The 19913-nt window shown below is 35.0% G+C and overlaps 1 protein-coding gene across 6 annotated transcripts in view; it reads left to right on the forward strand.

Moving 5' to 3' along the window:
- Window positions 1-19913, forward strand: part of LOC120539703 (serine/threonine-protein kinase WNK1-like) — a 332709-nt gene that overhangs the window by 289783 nt on the left and 23013 nt on the right. For 2 of the 6 annotated variants that reach the window (XM_039770078.1, XM_039770083.1), the window contains 3 exons: window positions 1162-1364; window positions 6840-7025; window positions 14826-14918. In XM_039770078.1, coding sequence (XP_039626012.1) covers window positions 1162-1364; window positions 6840-7025; window positions 14826-14918 — 482 coding nt within the window. The remainder of the gene's footprint in view (window positions 1-1161; window positions 1365-6839; window positions 7026-14825; window positions 14919-19913) is intronic. The other 4 variants (XM_039770079.1, XM_039770080.1, XM_039770081.1 and 1 more) reach the window with 2 other exon arrangements.

Genomic DNA, 19913 nt, shown 5'->3' on the forward strand with positions numbered 1-19913 from the left:
ATCTTGACTTAACAAATATAGTAAAAATTCTGATTAATAACACTGAAAAAGATTTTCAGAAAGTTCAGTCAATGATATGAAGGGGAATAAATATATATACAGTAATCCCTCCTCGATCGCGGGGGGTTGCGTTCCAGAACCCCTCGCGATAGATGAAAATCCGCAAAGTAGAAACTATATGTTTGTATGGTTATTTTTATATATTTTAAGCCCTTATAAATTCTCCCAACACTGTTAACATTATTAGAGCCCTCTAGACATGAAATAACACCCTTTAGTCAAAAGTTTAAACTGTGCTCCATGACAAGACAGAGATGACAGTTCTTTCTCACAATTAAAAGAATGCAAATATATCTTCTCTTCAAAGGAGTGCGCACGTCAGGAGCAGAGAATTTCAGAGAGAGAGAGAGCGCTCGCTAAGAAAAAAAACAATCAAAAAATTCAGTACGTGCTTTTGTGCTTTTAAGTATGCCGAAGCACTGCGATAAAGCGGCATTTTTTTAGGAGCATCCATATCCTCTAGGCAAACAGCCCCTCTGCTCACACCCCCTCCGTCAGGCAGAGAGAGTGAGAGAGACATAGAAAAGTAAACAATCGAGCACCGCGCGGAAAGCATATCTTTTATCATTGAGGAGTTTTAGTTAATATGTAATACATGCTCTGAATGGGTAGCTTCTAAGCCATCCGCCAATAGCGTCCCTTGTATGAAATCAACTGGGCAAACAAACTGAGGAAGCATGTACCATAAATTAAAAGACCCATTGTCCGCAGAAATCCACGAACCGGCGAAAAATCCATGATATATATTTAGATATGCTTACATTTAAAATCCGCGATGGAGTGAAGCCGCGATATAGCAAAGGATTACTGTATATATCAGTTTTAATTATACATTTGCAGTCATTGTAGTAATATAATGTATCGAATGCCTATATATCGCGGAGGATATTTTCTAGTGCAGATTTAAGTACTTCATCCTGTATCCTCATGACTTCTCCTAATTGCCTTTGTTTGTTCAAAACCTGTACACCTCCGAATGAACCACATACAACCTTTTTTTTCAGTTTGAACATAACACCTTAACTAAAATAGATATGAAGCTGTAAATTAATTTAATGTTATTTGTGTAAAATATATTTACTCATAAAATTTCATTTCTAGGCACATGAAGGAAATTCAAGCTTTGCATGTCCGTCAGAAGCAAGAGATAGAGTGCCTTTACACTAAATTGGGGAAGGTGCCCCCAGCAGTCATCATTCCTCCAGCTGCACCTCTCTCAGGACGGCGCCGGAGACCCACCAAAGGAAAGGGAGGCAAATCTGGCCGCAGTAGTTCACAAAGCAGCAAAAGCCCTCTTGCGCCAGGTCAGTTGTATCTCAAATATTATAATAAATATTGTACATTTGGCAGGCAATATTTCATTATTTGCCTTTTCAGGGCGATTCTACAGTACCTTTAAATATTACTATTTCAGTGAGGCGATTAAAAAAATGATATCTTACACTAGGAATAAATAAAAACTGGCAATGGTCAATGCAAAGAAGAGGAAGAAAAGCTTACCAAACCTGTCCTGTTTTGAGAATTGCTTGGAATAAAGCTGTACATGATAATATTGTTGTGCATGAGGTATTTGTTTATTGAATTTGCAGGGCAGAATTTGTATTTTTAGAAACCTATGTTTTTTGGCCAGGATCTTGTTTAGATTTTTTAAATTATAGCCACTGAGTGAAAATGAATTTGGGTATTATTGATCCTCTTTATAAGCAAAAGAATTCTTGTAATTGTTCCTGTTGTCCCTTGCAAGATCACTTATTGTTCCAAATAGTCTAACTCAACTATCTTTGCCTCATTTTCATTATTTGAATGATGACTTGGTCAAAAAGAGAGCAGACCTATTATTATTGTATCCTTTCTCACAGTGTAATCCAGTGATAGATTATCCCTCATTGCTTAATCCACTTTCTGGATCATGGTAAACAGTATAGACCAGCCATTAACAAATTCAGTCCTGGAGGCCCTCCATTGCTGCAGGTTTTCATCCTAATTAGTTTCTTTTAATTGTTCTCCTACATGAATTAATCAGGTTGTTTTTTGGGGTATCAACCCAGAAATTGCACTGATTAATAATAAGTAACATTGAAAGAGATGCCCTTTTATTATTTTCCCCTGCCCTGATGTCTTTTACAATTTTCATTAAGAGAGCAAACTCCATAGAAATAGTCAGTTCAAAGAATATAGTTCAATAAATTATGTGTGTAAAGATATGGCAACAATACAAAATACTTGCACTTTTGTGAATGCAGAATAACAGAGGAAATAAACAGGACATTTAATTAAACAATGAAATAACTTAAAGATAAAAAGATTGTGAAACTGGTTGAAACAAAAACCTTCACACATTGGGCCCCCATAACTAGAGAACCACTGATATAGAGTGTAAAAAGCTGTGAAATCCTGCATAATCGAAAGTAAATGACATGAGATTATTAAATTTGTGTACTTAGTAGATAATATCTCCCAAAAAAAGCAGACATAACTGTATTTAAAAAAAAAAAAAGAAGACAAATGGCCAATTTACTGTACAAAATAAATCACTACCTTTAGATATGCTCCTGGCAGATTTAATTCTTAAAAAATTTGAGCAAGGTATATGTATAGTGCTGAAATGTAATCTTGTTAAGTAAAAATAAACTAAAAACCAAATGCAATCACCCTTTACTGCGTAACAAGTCTTCAATATATACAGTATTTTGAGGTTGATAGCAAGATGTAATACTGAGCTATAAGATGTAAAATTTACTTGCTTTTATATTTGTCACATTCAGCTTCTTCATGCTCTTATGTGGCATTGTGATATGTTTAAAATAACTGCAAGTTATTATTTTTGCAAAGAATAAAACTGTTACCTGCCAGCTTGAGCTTTTAGTATTTGCTTCTTTCCTGATCAGTCTGGGATGGAGTTATAATGAAAGGGGGGTAAAAGTGTAGATGGTAGCTTGCTGACAGACAAAAATACATTTATTTCCATTTACAAGACAATGTTTACGAACCCTTTGGAATTACCTGGATATTTGTACCTCTTGTCAATACTGAGTACAACATAAATGTTCATAGTGTAGGCTGGAAAAGGCATGTGCTCTTTACCAGATGAAAAACACAAATTTTTATTCAAATTTGCAAGACTACAATGAAATTCAGTGCATACATTTTCAGACCATTTTAATAGAATTACAACGTCCTCATAAATGGCTTCAGATGTGTGTCGTTTCATGCCATTTTACATTCTTATTTACATGAAAATGATACTTTCAACGGTCTCTGTGAATCGACAGGTGAACTCAAATATATACAGTGGTACTCAAAAGTATTCAGACCCCCTTAAATTTTTCACTCTTTGTTATATTGCGGCCATTTGCTAAAATCATTTAAATTATTTTTTTTCCTCAATGTACACACAGCACCCCATATTGACAGACAAAAAAAAGAATTTTTGAAATTGTTGCAGATTTATTAAAAAAGAAAAACTGAAATATCACATGGTCCTAAGTATTCAGACCCTTTGCTGTGACACTCATATATTTAACTCTATTTAATAAATGCTTTCCATTTCTTCTGATCATCCTTGATCACATTCATTTGAGTCCAGCTGTGTTTGATTATACTGATTGGACTTGATTAGGAAAGCCACACACCTGTCTATATAAGACCTTACAGCTCACAATGCATGTCAGAGCAAATGAGAATCATGAGGTCAAAGGAACTGCCGAAGAGCTCTGAGACAGAATTGTGGCAAGGCACAGACCTTCTCCAGAGTGCTAAGGACCTCAGACTGGGCCGAAGGTTTACCTTCCAACAAGACAATGACCCTAAGCACACAGCTAAAATAACGAAGGAGTGGCTTCACAACAACTCTGTGACTGTTCTTGAATGGCCCAGCCAGAGCTCTGACTTAAACCCAATTGAGCACCTCTGGAGAGACCTAAAAATGGCTGTCCACCAACGTTTACCATCCAACCTGACAGAACTGGAGAGGATCTGCAAGGAGGAATGGCAGAGGATCCCCAAATCCAGGTGTGAAAAACTTGTTGCATCTTTCCCAAGAAGACTCATGGCTGTATTAGCTCAAAAGGGTGCTTCTACTAAATACTGAGCAAAGGGTCTGAATACTTAGGACCATGTGATATTTCAGTTTTTCTTTTTTACTAAATCTGCAACAATTTCAGAAATTATTTTTTTTGTCTGTCAATATGGGGTGCTGTGTGTACATTAATGAAGGAAAAAAATAATTTAAATGATTTTAGCAAATGGCTGCAATATAACAAATAGTGAAAAATTGAAGGGGGTCTGAATACTTTCTGTACCCACTGTACTGTATGTACATCAGAAAAAAATAGTGCAAAGAATCCATGAGACTTTCATCGATGCTGATATCATGGTCTAGAATGTAAACACTCCGAAATGTTGCTACAATGGCCTGGTATATCTTCCAAATTTTCTTCGGTTTGGTTGCAGTATGGGTATTTTCATCAAAGCTTTCATTGTTGATAAAGTGCAGATATTTCATAATTAGTGAAAACCTACACTCCGACGTAATTTCTCCAAAGAACAGCAGTACTGACAGCACTTTTACAGCTTGAGTGATTCTCGGTTCTAACGCTTCTGCAAGATGCAGCTTTATAGTTGCCCAGGTAATAATCGGGGCTAACACGTTTAACTTTTAGCACAGTTTTCGCAGTCCCGATTAATACTGGGGTTTAACGTTAAGGAGGTTAATTAGCTAGCCTTTTCTGTTTTTTTGGTTTTTTTTTTTGCCATAAGTAGTATCAACAAATCCCTGTTGTATATCACAGGTAGTATTTTTGCTTTACACAGCATTCGTTATAACCACTGGAAGCAGTTGTGCCTGAAAAGCTCATGACAAACAGCTGTTTTGTAAATGCTGAAATTGATGTATCTACCACCAACTATTATTCCATTCTGAGGGTCACTTGTTATACCCATTCCAACATTAAGCTGAACACTACCTGATGCTAGAAACTGTGGCTTTTCAGCTTAATGACACATGCCTAAAGCATGTGATGTATGATGTACTAGAATGTAGAATTTATTCTTGTGTACCCAATAAACAGCCAACATATTAATAACACCAGTATTCTAAACGAACAAGGTTTAAAAGTGAAGTTCATTTTTTCAAGAGCTTTAAAAATCAACTTTAGAAATGGTAAAGCATATGAAGCTTTTTTTTTTTTATTTTTTTTTCCTAAATTGTTCTTCCAAAACCTGGTATATAAAACGTAGTTATTATACATAGGTTTTATGGTGGCAGTCTTCTCACTGAGTTTTAGGAGTGAAGTACCTAAATGTAAGGGACAGAGGAGCACGAAGAACAATTTAGTAGTAAACAATAACAAACTACACAACTCATTCTAGCTATACAAAAGCTCAGAGTGATTTGAATAGTGTAAAATAGTGAATAGTTGAATTTTTTTCATGTAAGAAATAACAGAATACACTATGGGTCAAGTTAAAGCATCAGTAATTTTATACAGCTGTTTATACCTTAAAATTAGAAAGGTTTAACAATATATTAGAACATTAATACATTTAATAAATACATGTACATTAAATAGGTGACAATTCATTTCAGGATGATAAATCTTGCTTGCCATGGCTAAAGACTTTTAAGAGAGAGAAGGAGTAGTGATGTGAATTGATTTTGAGTAAACCTCTTTAAAAAAGGAGCAATGCCAAACGAGCACAATAAAGTTAGACTTAAAACCTTGTACACATGTAACATTGTGGTGTGTTATTCATTCATTCTATATATATATGATCCCATTCACAAGTTTATTGTTAAAGTAAATTTACAGATAGTTGAGTAGAGAGAAAGTACAATAGCTGCATTTTTATTTTCTATTTTTTATTTATTATTTTCTTTAATTCAAAGAAAATTACAACTTCACTTAGAGTTTGGCTGTATAAGTCTGGAAAATTTAGAGGGCAAATACAGATGTGGTTTTGGGAGGGTGGCTGAACCAAGCGCCTTGGGTTAATTTTCAGAGAACCATTATTGACACAACACAATATACCTTTTTTTTCTTGTTTTGTTGTTCCAAACTTCTGTCCATCTATTTCTTAAAATTAATTATGGCTAAGGTTGATACTATACTGTTTTGTAAGATGTCAGTGCCTTAAACCTGGGTCATCAGTTCTCGTGCCTGGTAGATCGTGTTTGCTGTGATATTGATTTTATTTACCATGGAAATTGCATCTATTAATTTTTTGGAAGAGAAAAAAAGATAATTGTCTGCCTTAAATGTGTAGTAAATAAATTGAATCAATTAAATTGCCATCTTCAAGAAAATTATACGTACATTGCATGTAAGGAACAGAGGGCAAAGGAGGCGGCAAATAAGTAGACTCATCCATATGAGAATATGAGTTACTATTTAGAGAAAAGGATGGAAGCAGCTACTGTAGATATCCTCGCTTGGTAAACCTGCTTTTAGGTTCAGCTTGAACATGATTGTACTGTTTAAATCATGAATGGTCTCACTAAATCAACGTTAAAGATTGACTATTAAGTGCTGGATATACTACAGCTTTTTTGTGTTCCTCATTTACAGCTTTTATTTCATGTAATATAGAATCCTGGATGCCTGCTGTCTATTAAGATCTTAAATGATAAAAAGAATACTGGACTGAAAATGTATTACTTACTTGGGTATTGTTTAATAAGAGTTGTAGTCTTTTTCATTCAAGTAATGCTAATGGAAATTGACTGCTACTATCCTACACTCGCTGCAATTTAAGCACAGTGCTCTTTCTATCTACTATAGGTCCGTTACTGGCACAAAGTGCACCTTCAGTACTGGAACAGCAGCAGACTCTGCATCCTTCTGGCACTGGTCCAGAAGAAGGGCACAAGCAGCATCTGAAACCATCTCCATCTAGTGAGAACCTTTGTTCTACATACACAAGCGATGCTGCAATTTCTGTTCCAAGCTTATCTGCCCCAGCTCAAGGTACAAAGAAGTTTTTGTAATTTATGGTGCTATTAATGATGCTTACAGAGGTTGTCTTTTACAATGCCTTCAGAAAGTATCTACCACCACCGCCCTTAATGTTTTCAACTTTCTCTAAAAACAGTTTCTGCCATCTGTCAATACAAATTTTCTAAAGTAAAAGTGGATAGATAATGGATCATATAAAATACAATAACACTATATCTCTCCAAATTTAGTTAGGTTGCATCTGTGTTTCTTGTTCATATTTGAATAAAGGCCAATTGTGATAATTTCCCACCAGTTGAAAGCATGTATCTCTTCAAAGGCTTTATCATAAAGACCAGTAATCTTTTTGTTCAATTGAGTGCTAGAAATCTGAGGAGCTGTTCTGTGAAAAATGATTATGAAATATGATTGTTATCATATCTTAGTATATGGAAATCTAATCCCTAAATCATTCATGTACATGTATTGGATAACCTAAAAAGTAAAACACCAAGATATCACATTACAATTATATTATTAAAACAGTTTCAGAATACATTTGGCTTACTGGGTTAGAAATAACTAGTGAAACCCTTCCTGTAATACCTACAGTTTGGTTTTGGTAGAAATAACTTGATTAAAGCAGGTTTTGTAATTGTCTCTCATTAGCTTACTTGAGTTTGGATCTTTCAGCAAAACAATTAAATTAAGGTTTGGTTTGTTTATTTCAAGAACTTTTTTATTATGTTGTCCTTTTTAATTTGGTCAAGTATTTAGATTTTTTTGCAGCCTTATAAAATTAATTCTCAATTTACCTTGGGCTTTGTGATAGCCTCATATTTTGCTTGGGTATACAATCATTTGGTAAACAGCTGCTCAGAGAGCCAGCATGGCACCAGTTCATACTTTTTTCTTCATATTTTTATATTCTCTGCTTTAATGTCTGTATTAGACTGTTCACCTATATCTTTCACTTGCATTGACACTGCTTGCACATAACAGGACCCTGCAAAACACTCACCACAAACTCACAATTTTATATAAAACTAATCTGCAGAGTTACTAACAAATATAAAATATTAAAACATAATTCTAATTATTTCTATTATTTTTTAGTTGCACTAGACTACACAGTCTCTTTCTGGGGATTGTATTTTTTCCCTTGAAGTGTTCTCTCACAATTGTTGTTTTGCTGTAAACATTGCAATTGGATCTTTCCTATTTTGAATACAGCTTTTGTTACTTGTGTTTCCTGCACCAGGGTTTAGGTAGCAAGATATTTGTGTCCGTAATGCTGTGTCTGGATACAGAGCTGGGAAATTTAGTATGTCTAAAATATAAGACAGTTTGTTTAGATGTCCTGATTTAATCTTAAACTGTCGCTGATATGCAAGACTGTTCCGGAAAATACAGAATATCTGGTCACTCTGTCTTTGGTCCTTTTTAGAAATTATCTTTGACAAAGCTGTCAAACACCGTACTGCTACCACCATAATGCTTTAAACATAGTTTGAGTTTCTTCCACGAGTGTTGATATGTATCTAGATTTTCTTTAGCAAAGGTCACAAGTATAGTCATAAATTCAGAATTTAAAACATGATAATATATTCAGCATATGCTGAGTGTGCCATAAATAAATTAAAATTGCTTTTTGTGGACACATCTCATTTAATTTTTTTTTTAAATGTGCATAGGAAAAGATGCTGCCTATTAGTGATGGCATCAATTGACTAATTGCCCGGTCACATATTTTGGGAATACCCTGCACTTCAGTTCTTTTGGGCAAAGATATGTGTATGTCTTTTAGATACTTCTGAATTTAAAATCACTCCCAACACCTTAACAACACTTGGAGTAATACTAAATTGAATAAAACTGTTTTGACATCCAGTAGCATACTTGATAGTCTATGATACAGTAAATTGGAAAATACTGGATTTTCTCTGTGAGGATTTGTTGTACTTCCTTTCCTGTTTTCATTGATTGGATTTTATTTTACTATTTCTTTGCTGCTTAATTAAAAAGGTAGTCTTGTACAGCTCAAATAGACACCAACATGCCAGATACAAACTCTAGTCTTGAATTAACCTCAGAGGAGCAAAACCTTTAATTTCCACAGCTCTGGGGATGTTAGCTCATTTATAAAAGATCAGTTATTCTTTTTTCATAATTTTCTATTATATAGTAGCACATTTTGGACATTTTCCATGAATTAAGGAAGACATGTTCAATTAAGCAAAAAGAAAAGCAGCACATTTTTTTCAAGTGAATATCTTCTGGAGCTACCGTAATATGACATATGGGTCCATGGTAACACAAGGGTTTTATTTCTTGGATGTAACTGCTACTCCTTGTCAATTTAACAATTTACCTGCATAGCTATGCATGTATTAAAGCAACAGTAAAATGTATTTTGGTATGTATGGCTGTTAGTATGGCATTTTTAAAAATCAAAATACTATTGAATGCCTTGTCTTAAACATGTTATTTAGAAGTCTACATTACCTTTAAAAGTAAATTCAATGAAAAAGGTACCTTTTTGTTAGGCTTGGCATTTGAAGGATCTTTTATGCAGTACATGCGGTTGCAAATGCATAACATATTTTGGAAGTGTGTTTTCCTGCTGAAGTTCACAATAAGTCTGTGGTTCATTAGATTCATTTCTCTTCTTTCCCTTTATTTTATTACATTAAGGTACTGTGTGGGTGTTTTATTTGCTTTATTATCCAATAAAAACACCACTGATATAAATCCTGCAGTCGTTCAGTTATTAGTTATTTGGCAGAAGTAGTCTTCTCAATCCCAAGTACCACAGACTTGTTGTGTCAAAATTTTTATATCTGTGATAAATATAAATTGAATACAAAGTAATGTGATTTTTAGCATTTTTGTATTAAAAATGAAAACTTTAGCTTAACACTAGAATTACCAGAGCCAATGAAAAAACTCATAAATCCGGCCCACCTTAAATCCCTTCGCACCTCTCCGTCAGCCTGTTTTGTCTTCTAAATGTGTCGATAAGCCCAAGCAGCCTGCTAAAGCAACCCCCCACCCCACCACCTCGGACCGGGCAAGAAGTTCTCCCAGTTCCTGCCTTGATTGATTATCTGGGAGTGAGCTACCCAGAATTGTAAGGGGAAATAATTTGATTTGTGTTTTGTGTTTACAACATTCTGTGTAAACACATCGTTAAAACAGAAACGTGTTTCATGTTTTAGTAATAAATAACAAAAATGTAGATATGAACTGTATAATGTGTGAAGCCTGATGGCCAAATATCAAGTAAACAATTTCACAACAGCTGCAGGTACAAAATGACAGTTTTCATGATGTAGTGGTAAGATCCTCTGACTTCTAATCCGGAGGTCGTGAGTTCGAATCCGGCCCCCCAGAAAATTTACCGTTTTGAGTGGTGAGCTGCTCTTTATTTTAATAAATAAAAACATACATTTGATTTGTGTCTGTAAAAGCCAGTGCAAATTTATAGTACTTATAAAAGTTAGCGGGGTTTTTTTTTTTTTTCACTTTTATTCTCTCAGTCACAATCATGATACAACACCCACTTCCCCCGCCCCAGATCTGACGCGGTTACTTTTTATCTGAAACTGGGAATAACTGTAGATGTGAGTGGTGTTTTGAGACAGTGGAACTGCAAATGCTCTGATCTGGAGGGATAAAAGCTCACACACAAACGCTAGTGAATCTGCCTTCTTCGTATCTCACAGTCACTTGAATTTTTTTTTATTTAGTTTTATTAAGTGTTCCTGCTCACGCTGAATTAGTATGCACCTTATGGTCAATGATGTTAGAGCCTTACTGACAAAAAACAGAGACATATGATATTTGGAATAACTCATTTTATGACCTGTATAGTACATTTTGGAAAACATTGTGGCACTGGTGCAACATTATTCATATTATTCATATTCGTTTGCATGCCCTCTTGCACTTCCAATCGTTGACCGTGTTTTTTTTTTTCTCGATCTTGCCAGTATCCACTTTTGGGTACTGTTTCTTTTGTACTCCAGGACATGCAGAGGAAAGAATAGTACAGAGAGGTCAGTTCCCTGCTATAAGCAATCATCAGATTCAAATGTTAACAATTCACACACAACCAAGGGCCGTCCTTTCTACATTTACGACATATGTACCTGATGCAATGTACACACTTCTCTCTGTGCTGTGGTTACTATTACACTGAAGGGGCGCCTGACACTCACTGACAGCAGAAGATTGTCGATGTTACATGCTCTTTTTCTTTATCTATCGCCTTTTCTCATAAGAAGCGACGACGAAGTTCCTCTGCAAGGTGAGCTAAGAACACTCTTCTTTTATCAGTGGACCAATGCATGCCTTGTACAGTACATGTGCATTGATCGCCGCCAGGTCATGCTTGTTGTAGCAAAAGCAACCGCCCACCCACATGCTCCTGCTTGCACTGAATAAGCTTATGCCTTCTGGTGCATGATGTCAACGCAGCACCAGGGAAAAAAAGAAAGAAACAAAATATATGTGACATTTTGAAGAAATCATTGTATGACCTGTATAGTACCAATCAGAAAACATCATCGCACTAATGCAATATTATTTAAAAACGAACAACGTCAGATTGGGTGTGAATTTATCCTGGCGGTGTTAGTTAGGGTCAGATCAGGAGTGTGGAGGGGAGGGAAAGCGTGAACATGACTGACAGAATAAAACTGAAAAAAAGCTAACTTTTACAAGTACCATTTAATTTACAGCTGATCTGACGCTTTTCATTTTCAAATAATGTTGCATTAGTGTGACAATGTTTTCTGATTGGTACTATTTAGGTCATCAAATGATTTCTTCAAAATACCACATATATTTATCTCTTTCTTTTTTCCCCGGTGCTGCGTTGACGTCATTCACCAGAACACATGAGCTTATTCAGTACAAGCAGGAGCACGCAGGTGGCCGGTTGCTTGTGCTACAACATGCTTGACTTGGTGGCAATCAATGTACATGTACTATACAAGGCATGCACGGGTCAACTGAGAAAAGAAGAGTGTTCTTTGCTCACCTTGCAGAGGAAATTCGTTGTCGCTTATAAGAAAAGGCAATGGAAAAAGCAAAAGAGGATGCAACACTGACAAGCTTCTGTTCGAAGACCGCTGCTTCCCCCAGGAAAGCAAACTCAGTGAGTGTCAGGCACACCTTCAGTGTAATAGTAACCACAGCATATACAGAAATGTTTAAATTGCAACAGGTACACATGTTGTACATGTAGGAAGGACATTGGGTGTTTGGGAACGGTTAACATTTGAATTTGATGATTGTATATAGTTCGAAACTGACTGTTCTGTACTATTCTTTCCTCTGCATGTCCTGGAGTACAAAAGAAACACCACCATGCATCAAAATGTGGAGCTTGGGGAAGACCGGTGGGGGGGTAAAATGCGTTCACTGATTACAACTGCAAGAAGCCATGCAAATGAATATGAATAATATAAAAAATGTTGCATCTGTGCCACAATGTTTTCCAAAATATACTATACAGGTCATAAAATGAGTTATTCCAAATATCATATATACCTGTCTCTGTTTTTTTTGGTCAGTGCACTTTGACATCATGGACCATAAGGTGCATACTAATTCAGCGTGAGCAAGGACACTCAATAATTAACTGAATAAAAAAAAAAAGTGACGGTGAGATACGAAGAAGGCAGATTCACCAGCGTTTGTGTGTCAGCTTTTATCCCTCCAGATCAGAGAATTTCCAGTTCCATTGTCTCAAAACACCACTCATATATACAGTTATTACCATTTTTAGATAAAAAAACTAATGGCGTCAGATCTCAGGCAGGGGGTGAGTTTTTGATGGTATAGCAGGCTGTTTGGGCTTATCAACACATTTACAAGACAAAAGATGCTGACAGAGAGGTGCAAAGGGATTTAAGGTGGGCCTTGTTTACAAGTTTTTTCATAGGCTTTGGTAATTCTAATGGTAAAATATGTGCTTTAAAGTTCCAACATGCTGCATCATATAATTAGTCTTCATCTTATGTGGAGAGTTTGAAACATAATGCCTAAAACAGTAAGTTGAAATTTAAAAACAAGGAGAAAAAAATAGATTGTGTGAACCCTTTTAGAGGTGTCCACAGGTGTACTAAATGCCATGATATTAATGCCATGGTATTAACTGTGTCGTGCCTCTGTCTGTTGGACATCTCCAAAATACTGTAATAACATGAGCCTGCCTTTGACCTGCTTGCCTGCTGTATTACTACACTCACTATTCTCACTCTGTCTTGGTCTTACTAACTGACTTATATTCTTCCTGATCCTAGGCTGTGTGCCTATTACTGTAATAATAAGCATGTAGAAATATACATTTATTGCGCTTAGAATCATTAACCTATGTTTGAATATTTAGTTATTTTTATTTAATTGGAATATTCTAACCCTAGTGTAGCTATTAGTCATATCACTGCGATTTATTGAGAGGTCAGAATGCCAGGAAAGTGAATATTTAACTTGATATGGTTGGAAAATGCTTAAAACAAAGATTGGCTTCAACAAGACATTAGAAAAAACATGTTTTAATGTTGACTTTGGGAATATGGGGGAGTCTGCTTTGAAAAGTCATATAAAAGTAGAGCAAGAAACCACTAATAACTGTTAATTTTTTGGACCTTTTATTACATCTGATTGATGCACCAACAAGCAGTTCAAGTGGCAGTGGATTAGTGGACAGTAGCGATAGTAACAGCTGTAGTAATTAGTGTGGCTAGTGATACTTTTACTATATCGCATTCTTTGTCTTCATATGTAACTGCAAAGTAAATGTCTGAAATCCTCTAGGAGTTAAATGTGATGAACAAAGCATTATTCAGACAAGACATAGCAAAGATGTGGGTAACCTTATTCAGGAAATATTTCTTGGTAGTGAGATCATAGAGTCATACAGTGTGGGTAAATACACTTCCCAAGGTATACCTCATACTTTTCATTTGCAACAATTTATGACCTGAAATATGTTAAAATTATTTTTATTGTCATTTATTAGCCTAATAGGCATCAATTCACTAGCACTCCAACTTAATAAAGTTTCTTATGTTTTATGTACACTTTAAACTTTTGCCTTTATAAATGGCACCCAAATCTTTGTATCTTTTGCTTGCACACACCAAAATATTGGTGCAAGCTGGCTCTTTGCATATCACATGTAAAATTGCACGTTCATTGTCCAGAAAACACTATACAGTATCTGGTTTTAAAATGTATTGGCCCTGCCTATAAATGCACAAATAGTGCATAATTGAGCTATTACTTTAGGTAGTTGGTGTGAGCTTCAAGATCAGTTTTTGTAATCAGTCAACAATTTAAAATATGCCATGTGTTTGAGTTCATATGCTTTTTTTATTAGATTTATGTGATTTTGCTGTGGACGTAGTCCTGGATGTTTATGCCAGTTGGTACTGGAAAACTCATTAAAAACTCCTGGAATTTGAAATATACTGAAGTGTCCGAACCCTGTATATAGAATTTATATTATGAGGGTTTATTTTTATTAAAAGGGCCACCCTCAATTTCTCAAAGTAAAACTGGAAAAAATGACTGAACCAGCCATTAATAGAATAAGGGATTCTGACATGTAATCCAAACCTTAAACTCAATGTTTAAGTTGTGTCTCCGTATACTGCAGTCTTGTCACTAGATGTTCCTGTGCTCTTCCTCTTGTGGGCTGTACAGTTGAATCATTCTTATTGTTTGTATGTGTCTCTCTCTTCTCTTTTTCTCTCCACCCCCCATTATGTTTTTCCCTTGTATTTTTTTTTTTTTTTTTTGGTTTATTTTTTGGTGCCACAGGCTGCACAAAGTTCAACTGTGTCTCTGAAAGACTGACCTTCAAATTTGGTGGCAGAAGGACGCGATTTCTGAGTACGCCCTGCTTGGCTCTTTGTGTGTAACGCTTTCCTTGTCTTTCCTTCACTGTCATCATGTTGTTAATGTTGGTACCCTAACCCCACCTTATCCATTTTTTGTCTTTCATATTAATTGGAATCTGTTGTTTAAAACTACATGGTTTGACCAATTCTCTAAATATTCAGAACAGTAAGAAAATGCGACTGAAAACGTGATTTAATCTATTCATGCTTTTTCAGTTCTGTCCTTTATTGCATTGCTTTATTTTTTTTTTGTTTCAATTCACTAGCTTCTTTCTACCTTTTCATAACTTGCTCATAGTTAAATCTAAATTTGTTTTTGGCACCTAAAACATTTACTTAGTAAAAGTAAATTCAAAAATTGTAAATAGCCATTGATATTTAGTTCCTAAATTGCTATAAACATTTTCAGAAAATGTCTGTAAAGGAAAACAGATTAACTGTGGTGGTCAAAACAAAAGAGATTTTTTATTAATTAAAAAGGGGTTTTTGGAGGTCAAAATCGTCACACATATTTAAAAAATAAGTAATCCGCTATTATCTGACATGGTGAGGCAGTTGTTAGCACTTCGGCCTCAGCAATTCTTAGAAACAGGATTACATCCCAGCCTGACTATTGACATTGTGGAGTTTTCTACATTCTCACCTTGTCTCTATGGGCATTCCCGTTTTCTCCCATATTCCATAGGCATTCATTTTGTTGCTATTCCAAATTGTCCCAGTGAGCTTCCATCCTATTCAGAATTGCTGGTTCTTGCCTTACTACAACTCTGTAAATTACTAAAATATATAGTTGACTACTTGTATGCTTATTGTAATACATTAACTTTCTGATGCTGTTCTGAAACTTTAGAGTAGAATCTGCACTTCTATTAAGACCATCCGCATGCTTTTTGTGTTGTAAAATGTGTGTGTGCTTGTAAACATTTGTATCTATGTATATATCTATGTGTTTGTGTGTATGAATGTACATAATATGTATATATTTATATTTTATATACATAATGTTTATACACACATTCACTCAAAAATAGCATTTATATTTAATACTGCATATACTGTAGAGTTTAATACAGCTAATTTCTATTCCGGCTTTATTTTGTTTTCAAGTCATAGTGACATGTAACTTTTCTTAGTGTCTGGATATGTTAATTTCAAGTCATCAGTCTTACCAGCTCTTTAGTTTGGATGTGTCTTTAAACTGACAAAAACTGTTACATTCCAGTAAATGCTAAAGTTACTATTTTTTGTCAGTAGTAATATGTATATTTACATTTTTTTCTTGCTCAACTCAGAAAATGCATTTACTTTTATATTTTCCATAATGATTGAATTAGCTAGAAATAGTAGTTGTTTTAAACAAACTAGTTGCATGTCAGTATGTAGTTTTTTAATGCAAGGAATTTCGATTTTTTTTTTTTCTTTCAGTTTTCTGAAGTAAAATATCCATTGCTTCAGAATCTGAATATAAGGATGCAGAATGTTTGTTAAAATGTGTTTTATAGTTATGGCTGCTTATAATCTTTTTGTCAACTGGTTTGCATGGCTTCACTGATACTTTGAAGGGTTTGTGTTTTCTTGAAACATAAGAACTGCCAATAATTTTTTAATTTTGTCTTTTGACCAAAGAGAAAAGACAAATATTATTACATCTTGTTTCTATTACCTTGTAATTGGAATCCAAAATAATAAAAATAGATTTTTTGTGAAATTTCTAATGAAATTTCTTTTGTTTTTTAAGTATGTATTTCAGAGATGAAAAAAAATACATGGTATATTTAAATCTCTATTCACAAAATAGAGGTGCCATGCAGTTGAGCAAAAAAAGTTAAACCACTATACCCCCAGTGTATAATCTATAATTGGTGGTTAACTGACCAGCCAACTGAAACTTTCTGAAGGGAAACTGATCCATAAAAACTTTTATTGGCAGGATGAAAAGAAAATTCTTTGCCAAAATGTAATCTTTCCTTAATAGTAGCTGTGATGACACCTTTATCTACTAAATATAGTCTCCAATACATTTCTCCCATATTGAAAACTAAACCCTTTTTAGTATTTTGTAAAAATGCATTCTAACATTGTGTAGAAATTTTACAGCCATTCTCCCCAATGCTGAGTTACAATCAACTAATTTCTAACTTGCAACAAGATTTCCTTCCTTTCCAGGGAAGTTGGTATGAATTGCTTTTGTTTTAAAACACATCCAGTTAATGGGTTTTGTTTCAATTATAATTAATTAGCCCTTAGCAATTATTAGTAGATTTTGAATAATTGAATAAAAGTAAATCTTTAACCTTAATGAGACAACTAGCTAAATAGTCACAAATTGTAAAGATGTGAACACTGTTGTTTATTGTACAGTTTTTCTTCAGTTTGTGCAACATTATTCTGATCTATCTGATGTTTTTAAAGAATACATTTGATATTGTTATAGTCATAATTATTTTTTCAAAATCAAATCTCAATTCCCCATAGACATTTGCATAATTTATAGGAAACAACAATGCTTTCCCTGGTGACTTACAATGACAGTCAGTGGGGCACCAGAAAATGTGAAACAAAAGTGGTAAAACTTGCTTAATCTGTTTACTTTAAGGCTAGCAGTGTTCCTGTATATTGAATCATGTAGGACTGTACATATATCAGAAAACATATTAGAAAAAATGTATGTCCATGAATTAGTCGCAGTATAATTTGTTTTTGTATAGAAAAGTGTGACAGCCTTTTTCCAGAAGATTTGCCATTTTTGAATGGTACATTTGTAGTCTTTCTTTAATAACAAACATTTTTCTGCTAAAATTGGAATTTTTTCAGCATTTAGATAAAGGTGTTTTCATTTTATATCATTGCTATATCCCTCTAGTAAAAGGCAGGGGTGTTCTTTTTGGGTGTGTTGTACTGTGCAGTGGGTGTCATATGGGAATCTCCATACAAAATAATAGTATTTCAATGTATATTTTAAACCAATGTTTTCTCTTCAGTATGTTTTTCAGATGAAAGAACAAACAGTTTACTTTCACATTCAGGGCCCAACATTAAGTTTTAAAATTGGTTGCCTGGCTTCACAACCATGTATTAGCTTTTGGGGGTTGCCAACTCTGAAAATACAGTTGCCATTTTTAACAGACTTCTTGAGTAATTAAGATGCAATTCAAGTACTGCATGTGTCAGGTTAGTGATGAAACTGTGTCATTAAAGGAGGTTTAAAACCTTTATTACCTGAACTAAATTCTTTTTAGTTAATTTTATCTGTTACTTACAGCATTTCAGTCTGAAATGTTATCACTTAATATGTAAGAATTCTGAATGTGTCCACACCTATTTTTTGCATTACTTGGTCTGTTTAAATGTAGCTGAATAGGATTGTGGTGATATAATTCAATTTTTGAACAACTATTTAAAAATGTTTTCACACCCAAAGTACTTCTTAATTAGCAAAAGTGCAAGATTTATTTTCAAAGGATGTATAGTTATTTACTATAGAATATTTTGTTTACTTGTGGTGGGCTGGCACCTTGCCTGGGGTTTGTTTCCTGCCTTGCACCCTGTGTTGGCTGGGATTGGCTCCATCAGACCCCTGTGACCTTGTAGTTAGGATATAGCGGGTTGGATAATGGATGGATATTTTGTTTACTTGAAGTGCGCTGAGTATGATTCCTCCCTTTAATCCATTTTATAAGCAAATGTAAATAAATTTGTTAAAGAAGCCTAAACTACAAAAAATGTCTTCAGTAACCCATTCCCATGCCCAGCAAAATGAAAATGTTTTCCCACTTCTGACAGCATATTGCTGTCTTAAAAGCAAAAAGAACCAGATCACAATGGCAAAAACGAAAGGTTTCCTTACAGGTTACAATAAATTATAAGTAATCTGAATATTTAAACAGAGTACAATGTACAGTACTGCACTCAAAGCAGCATAAGCACAAACAGATTATTCCTTACAGAGTTTCAGTCTGTTCATAATTGATGTCATGTTACCTGTTATTGTGGCTGAGCCCAACCTATGTGTACAATAAGTTACACAGCAGCACACACTAAAGCCAAATTCCTGACTGCATACATGGTCTAGCGTCACAATTCAAAAGTCAAAATGTGCTGATCAACAAAACCTTTACCTTATGGACAAAGTGTCTGTGTTTTGTTTGAAAACAATTCATCTGTCACTCCGCACAGGAGAAGTACTTTTTGAAAATAAAATCATTTTTTGTACACTAAGAGATTTGCTAGATCTACATACAGTGCATCTGGAAAGTATTCACAGCGCATCACTTTTTCCACATTTTGTTATGTTACAGCCTTATTCCAAAATTGATTAAATTCATTTTTCTCCTAAGAATTCTACACACAACACCCCATAATGACAACGTGAAAAAAGTTTACTTGAGGTTTTTGCAAATTTATTAAAAATAAAAAAATTGAAATCACATGTACATAAGTATTCACAGCCTTTGCTCAATACTTTGTTGATGCACCTTTGGCAGCAATTACAGCCTCAAGTCTTTTTGAATATGATGCCACAAGCTTGGCACACCTATCTTTGGCCAGTTTCGCCCATTCCTCTTTGCAGCACCTCTCAAGCTCCATCAGGTTGGATGGGAATCGTCAGTGCACAGCCATTTTAAGATCTCTCCAGAGATGTTCAATCGGATTTAAGTCTGGGCTCCGGCTGGGCCACTCAAGGACATTCATAGAGTTGTCCTGAGGCCACTCCTTTGATATCTTGGCTGTGTGCTTAGGGTTGTTGTCCTGCTGAAAGATGAACCGTCACCCCAGTCTGAGGTCAAAAGCGCTCTGGAGCAGGTTTTCATCCAGGATGTCTCTGTACATTGCTGCAGTCATCTTTCCCTTTATCCTGACTAGTCTCCCAGTTCCTGCCGCTGAAAAACATCCCCACAGCATGATGCTGCCACCACCATGCTTCACTGTAGGGTTGGTATTGGCCTGGTGATGAGCGGTGCCTGGTTTCCTCCAAACGTGACGCCTGGCATTCACACCAAAGAGTTCA

The sequence above is a fragment of the Polypterus senegalus genome, chromosome 11 (assembly GCF_016835505.1).
Source record: "Polypterus senegalus isolate Bchr_013 chromosome 11, ASM1683550v1, whole genome shotgun sequence".
Lineage (NCBI taxonomy): Eukaryota > Metazoa > Chordata > Cladistia > Polypteriformes > Polypteridae > Polypterus > Polypterus senegalus.